This window comes from Salmo salar, chromosome 03, assembly GCF_965601325.2.
Source record: "Salmo salar chromosome 03, fSalSal1, whole genome shotgun sequence".
Classification (NCBI taxonomy): domain Eukaryota; kingdom Metazoa; phylum Chordata; class Actinopteri; order Salmoniformes; family Salmonidae; genus Salmo; species Salmo salar.
In genome coordinates this window covers 77,072,027-77,092,120 of record NC_138293.1, presented here as the reverse complement: position 1 = coordinate 77,092,120, position 20,094 = coordinate 77,072,027, and the positions used below count along the sequence as shown (strand labels likewise).

At 41.8% G+C, this 20,094-nt stretch overlaps 1 protein-coding gene across 1 annotated transcript; it reads right to left on the bottom strand.

Annotated features, from left to right (window-relative positions):
* Positions 1-27: 27 nt before the first annotated feature.
* Positions 28-10,240, bottom strand: LOC106601638 (prostaglandin E2 receptor EP1 subtype-like). The gene is made up of 3 exons (XM_014193976.3): positions 9,933-10,240; positions 1,236-2,194; positions 28-982 (listed from the first exon to the last, which is right to left on the bottom strand). Exons 2-3 carry the CDS (start codon positions 2,151-2,153, stop codon positions 719-721), a joined length of 1,182 nt encoding a protein of 393 aa, XP_014049451.1. The 5' UTR covers positions 2,154-2,194; positions 9,933-10,240; the 3' UTR covers positions 28-718.
* Between the last annotated feature and the right edge of the window lie 9,854 nt (positions 10,241-20,094).

Below are 20,094 nucleotides of genomic sequence, written 5' to 3'. Positions count from 1 at the left end.
AGTAAACATAAACATTACAGTCTGGTGGGTTACAACAAAGACGATCTATTATATTGACAAGATAGTCAAGTGGCCGCTCTAACAATGGAAATACATGTCCTCAAAGATGGAAAGCAGGTGCGGGAGGCGAGATCAGGTGGGACCATTCTAGCCAATGAGAGGGCAGAAAAAGCGTATGAACAACAGGCATAACTCTGATATAAAGTACTTTTTTTCAAAGTTGCCGAAATACCACGTGTAACAACCTAACCATTACAAAACGTATATTCGATCAAATAAGCCTCACGTAGCAAATTAGCAATTACATTTTTTTGTTGACCAAATTTGACACTCATTGGCCATTCAAAAATTCCTCACTTCGTGGTCTTATTTTCATGGAAAGATTTTGGGCGGAGTAAATCCTGTCGCTTCGCCTCTTCACTGTTTAGAAGCATTTCAACACAAATACAGTAGTACAAATTAGAGACTGATACGCTTGCAGGTGTTTACAGGTCACCAAACTAAGTGAAACATCTCTATGTGTTTATGAGTTGACTATCCCATGATTGCCAACTGCTCTTCTGCTATGAGTATATGTCCACATTCTTGTACTGTAGGCCTATGCATCGATGTGCAGCATCTCAAACCTGTTTCACTTGGTGTTTTAAGTTCTCTCTTCACTCAGTTCATCACAGAGAGCGTATCCACAAATGGGAATATCTATACACACGTTCATGGGTCAGTGTAGTCCAATTCCCTGTCTGCGTGAGGCTGTAGTGCAGGAGCTGCTCTGTGTCGGGGTGGACCTGGAGTCTGGCTGGAGGATGCGGAAGACCCTGCGCAGCACAGCCCGTCTGAGCAGGATGTAGACCCAGGGGTCCAGGATCTGGTTCCAGGTGGCCATGCGGAGGCCCAACAAAACCAGCCTCTCTGACTGATGTACCGTGTGGCTGGAGCCTCGCCCGCCGCGGCAGAACTGACCCACCAGCAGAGAGATGGAGATCTGGTGATGGTGGACAGAAAAGCCACTATGTTAGGGACATAAAAGACACTGTGGGTCACTGAAAGGCACACTGTATATGAGACAGGCCTGAATCAATGAGGTGAATATGTTGTAATCTACTATTAATTTTAGAAACACTTGTGTGTCTGTGTTTAAACAAGCAAAAGCCTTGTCTACGATAAGCAGGCTACCAATGTTAAACCAGCTACAGTATAAACAAGGTCAAATGTTAGTGGAGGCTCTAGCTACTCACTAGAAACGGGCTCCAGCACACACAGGACACCATCGTGATCATTGTCAACTGGGCCATCATCTCTACATCCAGCGAGCGTAGGGGAGAGGAGGAGGTTCTTCCATATCGTCCAGGTGCTGCTGTAGTGTTTGTCCTGATGCCCTGGGAGCTGAGCCTGGCCTGCAGCAGTGCCAGCCCGCTCAGGGTGTTACAAATCAGGGAGAGGCTGAGCGCCGTGAGCCCCAGGCCGGAGAAGGTGAGGGCCAGGCTGGCGTCAGCCATGGAGAGCGGCCCGTGGACTGTCAGAAAGCACCAGGTACCAGGGAATTGGGTTGTGTAACTACCCACATCCACCAGGGGGAGCCCGGCCAGCAGCAGGGCCAAGGAGGACAGCAGGAGGACAACCAGACGCATGTGGGCCACCGTGATCAGGGCAGAGTGGAGGAGGGGCTGGGTAATGCCCATACAACGCTCCACGGCCATGGCACTGCCCAGTAATAGAGGGCACAGGCCGAAGAACACCAAGCTGGCACCGAACAGTTGGCAGAACATCCCGGCAGGCTCGGTGGTGTCACGCATTCCTGCAGCCACCCTGTGCCTCCGACTTCGACCCAGGTGCAGATGGAGGGCAAAGGCACCAGGGATCAAATTACCAGCCAGGTCGGTTAGCAGAAGAGCCCCCACTAACAGCAGGAACGGAGCTTTGGCCCGTTGTCTGAAGCGTACATAGGACTTGGCCAGGATGCCCAGGGCGCTTAGGTTGGAGAGGCCACCCAGGGTCATGGTGAAACAGGACAATCCAAAGGAAGGAGGGTTGATGGGGGGTGGCAGTGTGGTGGCATTCAGGGTCTGGATGGATGGACAGGGGCAGGAGGAGAAGTTGAGCTCTGGGAGGTGGTAGAGGACAGAGGGAGAGGAGAGGGCAGAGACTGTAGCCATGATGTCATAGAGGAGCAAGGAGTATTCAGCTTCAATGCCATCTGCAAAGAATGAGAGATATTAAGTTGAAGATTGGTTCAAACGTTTGTAAGCAAACAGTACTTGCTTATTAGATCTATGTAATCCAGCCTGGTCTCATAGACTAGACGTAACATAGTACATGTAAATCCAGGGCACACAAATTTGTATCATATGTTACGTTTGGTATGGGTACATAAGACAGATGATTACTTAAGTTGGGGTGGATGAGTGCGTGTATAACGCAAATGTCTAGCAACCCAAAGGTTGCGAGTTTGAATCTCATCACGGACAACTTTAGCATTTTAGCTAATTAGTAACTTTTCAACTACTTACTACTTTTTACCTACTTTGCAACTACTTAGCATGTTAGCTAACCATGCCCCTAACCATAGTCCTTTTAGCTAACCCTTCCCCTAACCCTTACCTTAACCCTTTAACCTAACTCCTAAACTTAACCCTACCCCTAACCCCTAACCTAGCTAACGTTAGCCACCTAGCTAGAATTCATAACATATCATACTTTTAGCAAAGTCATAACATATTGTATGTTTTTGCACATTTGTAACATTCTCCCTTTTGCAAATTTGTGACATAATACGAATTGTAATTCGTAACATATCATACGAAATGGGTGATGGACATCAACAAATTAATACTACCATATGAAACTTAACTTACTAAATGGAGTGTCATGGATTTACGTGCAGAATTATATGAAATGCTCTGAGACCAGATTGTGTAATCAGTTGTAATGGGACAGGGATGAGTACTGTCGTGACTTTAATAGAGACAATTTGAGAATCTGAGAGTCATACTTACATAAGGCCATTGAACAGTTAAAAATAAATTATGTTGAATTGTCAAAATGAAATGTCTCTCCGAAGGGAAATTAATTTTCTGCATGACTACAACTTAGTACTAATTTAATTTAACAAAACTCCTAGATATCTCAAGTGCACCTGTGTGATTACAAGCATTGTATGCTTCACTTTGAGGAGGCACATTGAGTGATTATAATAGTGACAGGTGGTCTGTGTAGGACTCTTGAGGATTTTGCATTACAACAGACCCTGATTGCACTGAAAAGACTGTAATGAGACTAATGGGAACTTGCCTGGCTCTTTCTTTGCCTCTGTGCCCTTTCAGGAACCATATCCAAACACTTACAGTGCCTTCAGAAAGTACTCAGACCCCTTGACTTTTTCCACAATTTGTTACGTTACAGCCTTATTCTAAAATTGATTACATTTTCCCCATCTTTTTTGTACACACAATACCCCAAAATGACAAAGCAAGAACAGGTTTTTTGAATTTTTTGCTAATTTATTATAAATAAAAAATGGACATATCATATTTACATAAGAATTCAAACCCTTTACTCAGTACTTTGTTGAAGCACTTTTGGCAGCGATTACAGCTTCAAGTCTTCTTGGGTATGACGCTACAAGCTTGGCACACCTGTATTTTGAGAGTTTCTCTCATTCTTTTCTGCAGATGCTCTCAAGCTCTGTCAGTTTGGATGGGGAACATCGCTGCACAGTTATTTTCCAGAGATGTTTGATTGGGTTCAAGTCCGGGCTCTGGCTAGAGACTTGTCCCGAAGCCCCTCTCTCCCGATTGCTCAGTTTGTCCAGCTGGCCAGCTCTAGGAAGAGTCTTGGTGGTTCCAAACTTCTTCCATTTAAGAATGATGGAGGCCACTGTCTTCTTGGGGACCTTCAATGCGGCAGGCGTTTTTTGGTATACATCCCCAGATCTGTGCCTCGACACAATCCTGTCTCAGAGCTCTACGGACAGTTCCTTCAACCTCGTGGCTTGGTTTTTGCTCTAACATGCACTGTCAACTGTGGGACCTTATATAGACAGGTGTGTGCCTTTCCAAATAATGTACAATCAATTGAATTTACCACAGGTGGACTACAGAGTCCTGGACTTTCTGACGGGCCGCCCCCAGGTGGTGAAGGTAGGAAACAACATCTCCACTTCGCTGACCCTCAACACTGGGGCCTCACAAGGGTGCGTGCTCAGCCCCCTCTTGTACTCCCTGTTCACCCACGACTGCATGGCCATGCACACCTCCAAGTCAATCATCACGTTTGCAGATGACACAAAGGTAGTGGGCTTGATTACCAACAACGATGAGACAGCCTACAGGGAGGAGGTGAGGGCACTCGGAGGGTGGTGTCAGGAAAACAACCTCTCACTCAACGTCAACAAAACAAAGAAGATGATCATGGACTTCAGGAAACAGCAGAGGGTGCACCACACTATCCACATCGAAGGGACAGCAGTGGAGAAGGTGTAAAGTTTTAAGTTCCTCGGCGTACACATCAATGACACACTGAAAATGTCCACCCACACAGACAGTGTGGTGAAGAAGGCACAACTGCGCCTCTTCAACCTCAGGAGGCTGAAGAAATTTGGCTTGTCACCCAAAACCCTGACAAACTTTTACAGATGCACAATCAAGAGCATCCTGTCGGGCTGTATCTCAGCCTGGTATGGCAACTGCACCGCCCTCAACCGCAAGGCTCTCCAGAGGGTGGTGCGGTCTGCACAACGCATCACCAGGGGCAAACTATCTGCCCTCCATGACACCTACAGCACCTGATGTTACAGAAAGGCCAAAAGATCATCATGGACATCAACCACCCGAGCCACTGCTTGTTCACACCGCTACCATCCAGAAGGCGAGGTCAGTACAGGTGCATCAAAGCTGAGACGAGAGACTGTAAAACAACTTCTATCTCAAGGCTATGAGACTGCTAAACAGCAATCACTTACTCAGAGAGGCTGCTGTCTACATTGAGACTCAATCACTGGCCACTTTAATAAATGGATCACTAGTCACTTTATACAATGCCACTTAACCTGTTAGGGCTAGGAGGCAGTATTGACACGGCTGGATAAAAAACGTCACATGCTAATGTAAAAAGCTGTTTTTTGATATAAATATGAACTTGATTGAACAAAACATGCATGTATTGTATAACATAATGTCCTAGGGTTGTCATCTGATGAAGATCATCAAAGGTTAGTGCTGCATTTAGCTGTCTTCTGGGTTTTTGTGACATTATATGCTAGCTTGAAAAATGGGTGTCTGATTATTTCTGGCTTGGTACTCTGCTGACATAATCTAATGTTTTGCTTTCGTTGTAAAGCCTTTTTGAAATCGGACAGTGTGGTTAGATTAACGAGAGTCTTGTCTTTAAATAGCTGTAAAATAGTCATATGTTTGAGAAATTGAAGTAATAGGATTTTTACGGTATTTGAAAATCGCATCACTGGACTAGACTGGCGGTTGCGTAATGGGACGAATTCGTCCCGCCTAGCCCAGAGAGGTTAATAATGCCACTTTAATAATGTTTAAATATCTTACATTACTCATATCACATGTATATACTGTATTTTATACCATCTTTTGCACCTTGCCTATGCCTCTCGGCCATTGCTCATCCATATACTTACATGTACATATTCTCATTCACCCCTTTTAGATTTGTGTGTATTAGGTAGTTGTTGGGGAATTGTTAGATTACTTGTTAGATATTACTGCACTGTCGGAACTAGAAGCACAAGCATTTCGCTACACTCACATTAACATCTGTTAACCATGTGTATGTGACAAATAACATTTGATTTGATTTGAATGCACTATGTATGCATGGTTACACACACCAGGCATGCACGCACACACATCAAACCCGATAACTTCAAGCCTGCCCTCAAATCTCTGCCTTAGTGTCACTCTGCACTCTCCAGGCATACATATCCCTTTTTCCAAGGTCCTCCAAGAGCACAGCTTCTGTATTTGTCGTGACAGAAATGACACATAACAAGACCCATGGGGCACCCTGGGAGCAGATAGCCGTGTGAATGGGCGATGATTACTCATCATCACAGAACTGAGTACTAGTTACGTGGTTTGGCTGATAAAAAAGAAAGACAGAAAGTCGCACACTCTAAATACTGTATGCTCCCAACAATTGAATGGGTAAACCTAATAACCAAGGATGATTTTTTGGGGCAGATTTTTGTGACAGCTGCTTTTGCTGAATAGTTACAGGCCAACAGATTGGTTTGTGGAGGTTGTTTTCAGTCCTTGCTTTGTGTATGCTTAGTCCTTGAGTAATGGTAGTCTTTTCCTGCACAACCTAGTCTCTTGCAGGGAGCATCGGGTCACATTAATTAATTGATAGACAAGTTAGAGAGATTGTTTCCGTTTAATATTATTTCACAATTGTGTTAATACACATACCTTTGAAGCACAATGTTGCATTTTTGCAACGTTTCCAGAAAATTGTTCTACAAACTTAAATACATTATTTTCATTATCAGAGGCCTATTAAAAGTATTTCTGAAGGGCAATATTTTGCATATATTTTTATTTTATTTGGATATATGCTTGGGTCTCAACGGGTTAAAGAAAGAGAGTGAAAAACAGATTGCTTACAGGGCACTTCTGAGCAGCTCAGAACAGAAAATATATGCAGGGTTATTGCTCTGTGCCCGTAGTCAACACTTGAATGAGAAAATTACTGATCTCATCACTGAACATGGCCAGCACTCAAGTCTTCATTCATTTCCTCTACAGTCTGCTAGTATAGCTGCCCAATCCACTTCAGCCATGCTAGCCTGACAGAGGATAATGATGTTTCACACTCATGAGCCAGCTCTTTTCAAACAGCAAATTACAACCATCCATCCTTACCTTTCCTTCCTTCTGCTGGGGTAAAATTACACCTGGCACAATACAGCAAAATGACATCTCCAGGTGGGCATGGGAATAATCAGTAGCTTTGTAAACTTGCTGGATAGCTTTTTTTCACTGTACTCCTTTATCCTTCTTTCTATCTGCTGCAGTTTTTTGCACCCTCTCTGTCACTCCCCTCCCCCCTTCTTTAAGAGGCTTCCTTGCCAATGAAGGTATATTCATGGAGGAACCAAGGCGAATATAAAGCTGCACATTTCAACTTGAGAGAGTAAGTAAAACTGACAAAGAACCTCCCTGATTATAAGACCACAGGTTTCATGTTAGTAGAGGCAGGGCAGTGACAATGACCTAAGACGAGCCATTAGTCGTCATGTCATCTGAAGTGAATACATTACGTTTCCCCTTGATTCTCCTTACTGCGTTGTGCTCCTGTTTGAATCACAGAACACAAGTGCTCCCTATCAAAACTAACTGCAGATGCAACCATGCTATAACAACTGCAAACACATCTCCTCCCCTCACAAACTTGAGAAGAGCTATACAAGCTAAAATACATATGAAACAGGTGTGGGTTCAAATATTATTTAGGGTATTTCACTTACTTTCAAAGACATTTTGAAGTAACTATTTTGATAGTTTTTACTTGAAAATATAAGTAGTTGAATATTGGAATGTACACTGCTCAAAAAAATAAAGGGAACACTTAAACAACCCAATGTAACTCCAAGTCAATCACACTTCTGTGAAATCAAACTGTCCACTTAGGAAGCAACACTGATTGACAATACATTTCACATGCTGTTGTGCAAATGGAATAGACAACAGGTGGAAATTATAGGCAATTAGCAAGACACCCCCAATAAAGGAGTGGTTCTGCAGGTGGGGACCACAGACCACTTCTCAGTTCCTATGCTTCCTGGCTGATGTTTTGGTCACTTTTGAATGCTGGCGGTGCTTTCCCTCTAGTGGTAGCATGAGACGTAGTCTACAACCCACACAAGTGGCTCAGGTAGTGCAGCTCATCCAGGATGGCACATCAATGCGAGCTGTGGCAAGAAGGTTTGCTGTGTCTGTCAGTGTAGTGTCCAGAGCATGGAGGCGCTACCAGGAGACAGGCCAGTACATCAGGAGACGTGGAGGAGGCCGTAGGAGGGCAACAACCCAGCAGCAGGACCGCTACCTCCGCCTTTGTGCAAGGAGGAGCAGGAGAAGCACTGCCAGAGCCCTGCAAAATGACCTCCAGCAGGCCACAAATGTGCATGTGTCTGCTCAAACGGTCAGAAACAGACACCATGAGGGTGGTATGAGGGCCCGACGTCCACAGGTGGGGGTTGTGCTTACAGCCCAACACCGTGCAGGACGTTTGGCATTTGCCAGAGAACACCAAGATTGGCAAATTCGCCACTGGCGCCCTGTGCTCTTCACAGATGAAAGCAGGTTCACACTGAGCACGTGACAGACGTGACAGAGTCTGGAGACGCCGTGGAGAACGTTCTGCTGCCTGCAACATCCTCCAGCATGACCGGTTTGGCGGTGGGTCAGTCATGGTGTGGGGTGGCATTTCTTTGGGGGGCCGCACAGCCCTCCATGTGCTCGCCAGAGGTAGCCTGACTGCCATTAGGTACCGAGATGAGATCCTCAGACCCCTTGTGAGACCATATGCTGGTGCGGTTGGCCCTGGGTTCCTCCTAATGCAAGACAATGCTAGACCTCATGTGGCTGGAGTGTGTCAGCAGTTCCTGCAAGAGGAAGGCATTGATGCTATGGACTGGCCCGCCCGTTCCCCAGACCTGAATCCAATTGAGCACATCTGGGACATCATGTCTCGCTCCATCCACCAACGCCACGTTGCACCACAGACTGTCCAGGAGTTGGCGGATGCTTTAGTCCAGGTCTGGGAGGAGATCCCTCAGGAGACCATCCATCACCTCATCAGGAGCATGCCCAGGCGTTGTAGGGAGGTCATACAGGCACGTGGAGGCCACACACACTACTGAGCCTCATTTTGACTTGTTTTAAGGATATTACATCAAAGTTGGATCAGCCTGTAGTGTGGTTTTCCACTTTAATTTTGAGTGTGACTCCAAATCCAGACCTCCTTGGGTTGATAAATTGGATTTCCATTGATTATTTTTGTGTGATTTTGTTGTCAGCACATTCAACTATGTAAAGAAAAAAGTATTTAATAAGATTATTTCTTTCATTCAGATCTAGGATGTGTTGTTTAAGTGTTCCCTTTATTTTTTTGAGCAGTATATTTAGAAATACACTATCTAATTAACATAATACAATAATCCACATAAAAATCCTTACATTTAAAGTAGAGATATCTGTTATTTTGCATGTCTCAATCCACCACATCCGCCAATGTTGTCCTTCCGCATCTGCAGTGGAAAGTGGCAGAGCTACAGCGCTGTTTGTCAGACCAGGAGACATCCCTAAAAGGGGTCTTCTCACGAAACCGTCTGTAGCTTCTGAACCGTTTGGGCTACAAACTAATATGACTTCACTGTGGAAAGAGGAGACTCTTCCATACAAATTCATAGAAGTATGGAGGTAGTTTTGTGCCAACAAAAATAAGGGATTAAATATGTGTCCAAAAAAACAGATATCTCCTAGATATAAGACAGACACTTCAAAACTGTATTTCTTATGATTTATCTTTTTACTCTCTTTTCTTTCATTTTTGAATGTGTTATTCAATGCGTTTCTATGAGCTATAGTAGTAAAGGCCAAATTCAATTATTTATCAAATCATTTTTTATATATATTTTGTATATACTTTCTACAATTCTAAATCAAATAGCTAAATGATCCATAGTATGACCATCTTAAAACAATTCCATATGTTAGCTTAGTAACCCCCCCCCCCCCCCACCCCTATTTTGATTGATGAGATGACATAGTCAAGTTAGAACCTAATTGTGGCATAGCTAATTAAAATAACTGAACCAATGTAAGTAATTGAACCAATGTTTTGAATATTTTATTAAGCAATTGCATGCCTAGTGCCAACATGATTATTCCTGAGTTAATCACACTTACCTTACACAATCAGTCGGGCATGGTTCTTCATATGAAAGTCACTTTGTGGAATGATACAGAATGCAGGATTGATGGATGAGGTGCGAAGGTCTTACCCATCCGATACCCAAATCAGCCTCTCTTGTCTGCAGCTGTGCCAGCATGAGTCTGTCAAACTCAATTCTGCAGGCAGATGAGCACCATCTCTTCTCTCATTACCATAGTCCAGTCACTGAGACACTCATTGTGACACTCATTTCCTCTCTTTCTCTCTGAGTCTAGATCTCCTCTCGCTCTCCACTCTCTCTCCCCCTTCCCAACCCCCTCTCTCTGACTCTTCTGTCACTTTTATCTGATCTTCGCCTGCAGGACTTGCATAATCTTCTCTCTTAGCCCCTCTCTGGGTGTCTGAGCCCTCCTACTGTCCATCTAATTATAATTCTCACATATTTTCTCATGTTTTCTCTTTATCACAGACATCATCACCAGGATGTTCTGCCTAATAAAGTCTCTGGTCTGTCTGTGATAACGATTATAAGTACCAGCTGGGCTGCAGGGGGTCAGATGTGTGGCTGTGTGGTCCTGTCACCTTTTTGCCTCCACTAATAATTCTAATTGGTTTCAGTATAAAAAGGTTGTCAAGTAACATATTAGATACATTTTTCATTCCAGTCTCTTATTAGCCGCTTAGGCAATTTTCTAAGATATAATACCATTTAGGGAAGAATACAGAGTTGTTTTAATGGTAATATTTTTGTTGTTTCACAGTAGTACTTTGTGAGGAGAAAAGTTCAAAGCTAAAAGAGCTTCTTCATGGAAAATTTGATTGGTAGATATTAGATAATTGGTAGACAATTACATTTCAAAAGGAACTGTAGAGCACCCATATTTAAACGTTTTCATAAAGTATAAAGTATCAGATAAAACAATTTGCAAACATTCAAAACCATCTTCAGACCATTTACTAGACAGGACAGATTTATTTTTATTTATTTTTCAACGTAAAATCTAAAAAGGTTTTGTTAATTTCTTTACAGGTCTGGTAGGTAACACAAAGATAAGGCAAGGTACCAACACCATAGGCAAGGTACCAACACCACTGTTCAACACCATAGTACACTCAAAGCTCATCACTAAGCTAAAGATCCTGGGACTAAACACCTCCCTCTACAACTGGATCCTGGACTTCCTGACGGGCAGCCCCCAGGTGGTGAGGGTAGGTAGCAACACATCTGCCACGCTGATCCTCAACACTGGAGCCCCCCAAGGGTGCGTGCTCAGTCCCCTCCTGTACACCCTGTTCACCCACGATTGCATGGCCAGGCACGACTCCAACACCATCAGGAAGTTTGCAGACAACACAACAGTGGTAGGCCTGATAACCGACAACGACGAGACAGCCTATAGGGAGGAGGTCAGAGACCTGGCCGGGTGGTGCCAGAATAACAACCTATCCCTCAACGTAACCAAGACTAAGGAGATGATTGTGGACTACAGGAAAAGGAGGACCGAGTATGCCCCCATTCTCATCGACGAGGCTGTAGTGGATCAGGTTGAGAGCTTCAAGTTCCTCAGTGTCCACATCACCAACAAACTTGAATGGTCCAAACACACCAAGACAGCCGTGAAGAGGGCACGACAAAGCCTATTCCCCCTCAGGAAACTAAAAAGATTTGGGATTGGTCCTGAGATCCTCAAAAGGTTCTACAGCTGCAACATCGAGAGCATCCTGACGGGTTGCATCACTGCCTGGTACGGCAATTGCTCGGCCTCCTACCGCAAGGCACTACAGAGTGTAGTGCGTATGGCCCAGTACATCACCAGGGCTAAGCTGCCTGCCATCCAGGACCTCTACACCAGGCGGTGTCAGAGGAAGGCCCTAAAAATTGTCAAAGACCCCAGCCATATCCCTTTGGTCTCCTTTCCAGAGTTTTAACAGAGCCCTGCTTAGATTTTATATTTGTCACTGACTACCACCAATGTGCTATCATGAGAATGATTATTGAGAGATCTCTTAATAACTAAATAGATTCACTGTTGCTATTAAAGTCATTCAAAGGGTAGGTTTAACAGAGCAAATTAAATGTAACCATACTTCATAAAGCATAATCATCAATGATACTATTTAGGCCTATAGCATTTGTGAAGTCATCAACAACTATTGTTTGAATTCAAACCAGGTTTCAACTAAAACTAGACAATACATATAGGCGTAGGGTTTCAAGCATTGGTTGATTTCAAATTGAATCTACGAGTTAATATTTAACATTTTGGATACATGTCTTCATCTCAACCAAAAATCTAATGTAGCCCTTTTCCTGCAGCCAAATGACCAAATCACCCTCTAGTGGCCTCATGGGTGGAATGTTATTGATATTTTATTAAACATAAACCATTTTTAAAGTCCGAAAATCTGGTGTTTCTTTCTCAAACCGTTTTGTTATATTTCAGTCTTCTGTGATGTACAGTTGAAGTCGGAAGTTTACATACACTTAGGTTGGAGTCATTAAAACTTGTTTTTCAATCACTCCACAAATTTCTTGTTAACAAACGATATTTTTGGCAAGTCGGTTAGGACATCTACTTTGTGCAGTACACAAGTAATTTTTCCAACAATTGTTTACAGACAGATTATTTCACTTATAATTCACTGTATCACATTTCCAGTGGGTCAGAAGTTTACATACACTAAGTTGACTGTGCCTTTAAACAGCTTGGAAAATTGCAGAAAATTAAGTCATGGCTTTTAGAAGCTTCTGATAGGCTAATTGACAGTCATTTTAGTCAATTGGAAATGTACCTGTGGATGTATTTCAAGGCCTACCTTCAAACTCTTTGATTGACGTCATGGGAAAATCAAAAGAAATCAGCCAAGACCTCAGAAAAAAAATGTAGACCTCCACAAGTCTGGTACATCCTTGGGAGCAATTTCCAAATGCCTGAAGGTACCACGTTCATCTGTACAAACAATAGTACACAAGTATAAACACCATGGGACCACGCAGCCATCATACTGCTCAGGAAGGAGACGCGTTCTGTCTCCTAGAGATGAACGTACTTTGGTGCGAAAGTGCAAATCAATCCCAGAACAACAGCAAAGGACCTTGTGAAGATGCTGGAGGAATCAGGTACAAAAGTATCTATATCCACAGTAAAACGAGTCCTATATCGGCCTAACCTGAAACGCCGCTCAGCAAGGAAGAAGCCACTGCTCATAAACCGCCATAAAAAAGCCAGACTACGGTTTGCAACTGCACATGGGGACAAAGATCATACTTTTTGGAGAAAAAAGTATGATCTTTGTCTGATGAAACAAAAATAGAACTGTTTGGCCATAATGACCATCGTTATGTTTGGAGAAAAAAGGGGGAGGCTTGCAAGCCGAAGAACACCATCCCAACCGTGAAGTACAGGGGTGGCAGCATCATGTTGTGGGGGTGCTTTGCTGCAGGAGGGACTGGTGCACTTCACAAATAGATGGCATCATGAGGCAGGAAAATTATGTGGATATATTGAAGCAACATCTCAAGACCTCAGTGTCATGACGTTGGCCTGATGAGGGAGGTTTATGACCCCCATAAATACCTTTCCCCTTTTCTCTCTCTCTACTCTATAGAGTTGACTCTTGTAAAGCCTTTGTTAACATTGAGAGAGAGTCTGGTGACATCAAAAGATGGGAAACGGAACCATATTTTGGTAATCCAACCAGTTGAAAATATGCTTTGGGACTTAATGAATATAACGTCAGTTCAGTTGGCGTCTGAGAAATGATTACTGATGATAGGACGACATAAACTGTATCTTGGAAAATCTACACATTCTAGTTAACAGATTCACATGGAATTTTTGTGCAATTTAAATGTTTAAATATTAAACTATTTGTGAAAACATGAAATGTAATTTTTAGCTTCTTAATGAGAGAACGGTTTGTCAGAAGAACACCACTCTGCTCACTCAGAGGCCCCGCCCAAGTGAACAGACATGGGATGTAAACTATGAAACACACCCTTCTTTCACCACTATATAAACCCGTTGACGAAAATGTAACTTCCTGTTCCAAGGATGTGTGGACTTGAGGTCCCCATGTTGAAAGGACAAAGACCACCTACAGAACTAAGCCAACCTCAGCAAGAACCTAACAAAATTAGCATTGAATTTCAATGTGAAGGTGACGACCTACACGCCGGAAGGATGAATTTCGACTATACCAGCCGGAATATAGCATGAGCTTAAAGTATGGCAACTTAGTATGAACTTTGAACTCTTTTTCACTAAAGAAGTGATACCTCCTAGCCGTTGCGTTAGCGCAGAAACTGTAGACGTGGGCTAGGAGAGGACGGACAGAGTATCTGTCTACCACACGACGACGGTACTACCAAGTATCCGTTCTACCACCAGACATTCTTCAAAGGACAACCCGGTCTACTATCTACGACCAATCTACCGAAGCGCAGCTCAGAGTAAATATTTCTTGCATTTTCCTTTTTCAAATGGGTGGTAATTTGAATGCATAAGATACTGTATTTACGATAGCATAGCTTCTCCCTTTGTTACTCAGTCTTCCCTCTCTTTCATTCAAAACCCAACCCCCTTTCTTTGTGTAACCAGCCGTCATATCTGTTCCGTCCACTAGGGATGTTTTCCTTCATGACATAATTTGTAATCAATGTATGATCCATTCTGTGTAGATGTAATTCTGTGTGATTATTTAGGTATTTAGTAAATAAATAATTAAACTAAATGTTGTATTGCTGATTCACCTTGTTAGCCAGGGTTCGTGAAGATAACCAAGAATTTACAACTTTCAGATGAGACTAAATAAAGTGACGATTGAATATTGACTGCTATTGATGTAAAAGATTACTAGGTCTTTAAGAGTTTATTCGGAAGATAGCAGCTCTATAAACATTATTTCGTGGTGCCCCGACTTTCTAGTTAATTACGTTTACCTGATTAGCTTAGTCAGGTAATATTAATTACAGAGAAATGATTTTATACAATAGCATGTCATATCACTTAATCCGGCATAGCCAAAGACATATCAGTCAGGAAGTTAAAGCTTGGTCGCAAATGGGTCTTCCAAATGGACAATTACCCCAAGCATACTTCCAAAGTTGTGGCAAAATGGCTTAAGGACAACAGTCAAGGTATTGGAGTGGCCATCACAAAGCCCTGACCTCAATCCCATAGAAAATTTGTGGGCAGAACTGAAAAAGTGTGTGCGAGCAAGGAGGCCTACAAACCTGACTCAGTTACACCAGCTCTGTCAGGAGGAATGGGTCGAAATTCACCCAACTTATTGTGGGAAGGCTACCCAAAATGTTTGACCCAAGTTGAACAATTTAAAGGCAATGCTACCAAATACTAATTGAGTGTATGTAAAGTTCTGACCCACTGGGAATGTGATGTAAGAAATAAAAGCTGAAATAAATAATTCTCTCTACTATTATTTTGACATTTCACATTCTTAAAATAAAGTGGTGATCCTAACTGACCTAAGACAAGGACTTTTTACTAGGATTAAATGTCAGGAATTGTGAAAAACTGAGTTTAAATGTATTTGGCTAAGGTGTATGTAAACTTCTGACTTCAACTGTATATAATGTGTAATTTTGGGAGGCAAACTCAAAATGGAATACATTTCAACTCTTTATCTGGCATTTTTTTAAGACCATAACTAAAGTAGATTTGTTTAAGACTATTAAGAAATACACTGTGTGACCCTGATTCAACACACTGCAGTAAAAGTTTCAAGCATAGGACTAAACCAAATCAAATGTCACGTCTGTCTGAAGAAGGGGACCAAAGCGCAGCGTGTGTATCGGTCCACATTTTATTTAAACTGTGAAACTATGCAAGACACACAAATAAACTACTATACAAAATAACAAACCGTGACGAAGAGGTGAAACATACACTACCTCAAAATACAATCTCCCACAAACCCAGGTGGGAAAAACAACTACTTAAGTATGATCTCCAATTCGAGACAACGATGACCAGCTGCCTCTAATTGGAGATCATCCCAAAAGAAAAATATAGAAATACAGAAACAAGAACATGACAACATAGAAAATCTATACTAGACACAACCCCATCACGCCCTGACCTACTCTACCATAGAAAATAAAAGCTTCTATGGTCAGGACGTGACATCAATGTTGATTTAAAGTGCATTAAAAGTTTGATTTGATTTGGTCCTATTCTTTCACTTAGATTTTTTGTTGAGATGGAGACGTGAATCAAATGTATGTATTATTAATTAATAAAGCCAGACCAAGTCAGTGGCACAGAAAATACATCTCCTTTAAATGTTGATATTTGGTTGCGTTGACAGCCAAACACAATTCAGTATGTAATACAGTAAATAGCCTATTAACTTGTTAACAAGTTGGATTCACGTCTCCAACTAAACCAAAAATAAAAGTTCAAGAATAGCCAGTGGCTCAGATGAAACTATCCAAGCATTAGATAGATCTCCTTTAGCCTAAATGTTTATATTTGGTTGCATTGTCAACCAAGCCAAACACAATTCAATATTACTTTTGCAATACAGTAAATTGCCGGAAATTAAGGCTATCTTACAAACTAATGTACCAGTATTTATTCAACCTTAAAATTAGTAATATTCATGGCCACATTTTGAGGTTACTGTAACTATAAATGTCTTACGTAATCATAGAAAGGGTGCATGTTCAAGATAGTACGCGAAGGTTGCAGGTCTGTGGAGATCTTCACAATTTTTATAATAATCTGTGCAAAATCTCAAACAGCATTGATCACTTGCACTATATATTTTTTATGTAATCTGAACTGCAATCCAGGTCATTTGGTTGTGCTATTAGATGAAGGACAGTGATAACACTTTAAGTTGTTTTATAAATACAAAATATATGACATTGTATTTTGAACTTTGTTGTTATTTAAATGGTTGAAACCACATTGATAAGAGATTTTGATGACAACTAGACCAAAAACCAAACATTGTTTTTCAATTGGAATTTGTTTGTGCTTTTAGATGGTTGAAAGCATAGTGAATACACATTGGGAATTCAACAAACTTCTGGCTGTCTTTTTGAGTGGGTGAATAAAGGTTGAAATCTCATGGATCAACGTTTCAACCAAATATTACCCAAATTTCCACGTTGAAATTACGAAGGTATGCCCAGTGGGGTGATTGTGTTCCATCTGAGCAGATGAAGAGTATTAACAGCAGAGAGAGGGAAGGAAGGACACTCTCCTTCTGCTTCTATATTCCTATCCATCTTTTGCTCTGTATGGGACTCCTGGCCAGGTGAATAGCACTAACACAAAGGGCAGTTGGAGTTGGAGAGAGGGATAGAGGAGGATTGGAGAGAAGTAAAAATACAGGGAGAGGAGAAGAGAGAAAGTTGGGGTTGCAGGCTTTGATAATGACCTTCATTCAAGGATTGATATATACACTCTAGATGACTGACAGGGGGCACTGTTTTGAGCCTACACGCCTCCATCTTGGCACTCCCCCACCATTATAACCAATATTTTGTAAGCTAAAGAAATGCATTTATTTGTCTTGTTTTTGCCATGTTTATTATATTATAGACACCTTAATGCATACTTTTAGATTATATAATGTGAGTTAAACATAAACATTTAAAATTGTAAAAATATGTTCATGAATTTTCCTTGAAGTATCCTTTTTAGAAAGTACTGTACTTACTGTCCCCACTACAACAACAAAAATACTGAAAACCTTTTCCTGCAGTCTGACCAAAACCCTTTTCCAACACCCTTTTCCTGACCAAAACCCTATAGTGGCCTCGTGGGTGGAAAGTTATTAATATTTTTCATGACTTAATAATGAATAAACATTATTTCAAAAATCCCGCCAGAAAATCCGGTTTTTATGTCATTGTATTAACATTTTGGCTACGAATAAATCGACTTCTAGATAAATATTCTGCGCAGAACATATGCACGCACATTCGATTTATACAGCCTTTGACCTTTACAACAATGTATAACATGTCCTATTCGGTTGAAGTATTACGACATAGCAGACATAGCATGTATGCGTATCCCTCCCTATGCAGTGATTTAGCATGTGCCTCTCACACAACACAGTATTGCACACGGTTTGTATGCTGTGCTTTTGTATCTATCTGGTAAACAATTGGATAGGTCTTTGTCATTCAACAGCATCATATTCAGTCTATCCTTATTTGAGTCACATATACATGGCCAGTACTGCCCATCCCCCACCAAAATGCATTGACCCTGACAGTTGCTGTTCAGCATGGAGGCTTGTTTTGGTGGAAGACGCATTCAAGCAAGAAAGGGATGGCCTTATTCTGCTGGGTAGACACTTGTAAGTAGCAACGTTGGATATGTTTATTGATTATTAGTGTTATTGTTATAGCTAGAATGTGTAGTTATTGCTATAAATGTTAGTTACATAGTGCATTCAGGATTCATAGAACACCATTGTAGCCGGTAACATAAGACACATTATAATGCAAACACAAAGTTCAGATTAAAATATATTATATAACAAAATACGTATGACATGTAAATATGGAATTCTGTCAGCTCTGTTTATGACATTTCTTTTGGTCACAGAAAATGTATAACTTTATTGCCGGAGAAAATTGAACTCAAGATGCTAGTCTGCCAAGAGACTCAACTAGCAATTCCATTACTTCCTGTAATTCGCGCTTGCGCAGTGAAGATTCAGGCAGAAATCAATGGAAAATGGTCACGTTCTAAGCTACAGGAAGTAATGTTATTTTGAGTAAAAGTTGAGTATCATGTTTTTCTATTTAGTGTAGCTCGCCCAAGTCGGAGAATCTTCTATCAACTACTTTCCATTCCCTGTGCACTGCCATAAGTGATATAAACAACAAAGTAAATCACAAAAAACATGTTTATTTCAGCCTGTTCAATGTGAATTGTTCAATAGCATAAGCAGTTTGATGCATATTTTATTGGAAACAAGTTGCTGTGATAATGTTAGGCCTATCTGTCTTAGGGCTGGCTAAGGCTACCACACATTTTGGGGCTGTTTTGCTTCCGCTGGTCCTGGGACCCTTGTTAAAGGTCAACGGCATCATGAACTCTACAAGTACCAGGACATTTAAGTCAAAAACCTAGTTGCCTCTGCCAGCAGGCTGAAATTTGGCGGCAAGTGGATCTTCCAGCAAGACGATGACCACAAGCACACATCAAAATCTACAAAGAAATGGTTAATTGGCCACAAAATTTAAATTTTGCAATGGCCATCTCAGTCTCTGGACTTGAACCACATTGAACACCTGTGTCTTGAATTGAAGAGGGCAGTCCATAAGTGCAGACCGAAGGACATCAAGGATCTGGAAAGATTCTGTATGGAAGAATAGTCTAAGATCCCTCCCAATGTGTTCTCCAATCTCATAAAACATTATAAAAAGGCTAAGCACCATTATCCTCGCAAGGGGATTTTTTATTTATTTATTTCACCTTTATTTAACCAGGTAGGCCAGTTGAGAACAAGTTCTCATTTACAACTGTGGTCTGGCCAAGATAAAGCAAAGCAGTGCGACACAAACAACACAGAGTTACACATGGGATAAACAAACATACAGTCAATAACACAATAAAAAAATCTATATACAGTGTGTGCAAATGTAGTAACATTAGGGAGGTAAGGCAATATATAGGCCATAGTGGCGAAATAATTACAATTTAGCATTAACACTGGAGTGATAGATGTGCAGAAGATGATGTGCAAGTAGAGACACTGGGGTGCAAAGGAGCAAAAATAAATAACAATATGGGGGATGAGGTAGTTGGGTGGGTTATTTACAGATGGGCTGTGTACAGGTGCAATGATCGGTAAGCTGCCCTGACAGCTGGTGCATAACGTTAGTGAGGGAGAAATAAGACTCCAGATTCAGTTATTTTTGCAATTCGCTCCCGTCATTGGTAGCAGAGAACTGGAAGGAAAGGCGGCGAAAGGAAGAGTTGGCTTTGGGGATGACCAGTGAAATATACCTGCTGGAGCGCATGCTATGGGCGGGTGCTGCTATGGTGACCAGTGAGTTGAGATAAGGCGGGGCTTTACCTAGCAAAGACTTACAGATGACCTGGAGCCAGTGGGTTTAGCGACGCATATGAAGTGAGGGCCAGCCAAGGAGAGCATGCAGGTCGCAGTGGTGGGTATTATATG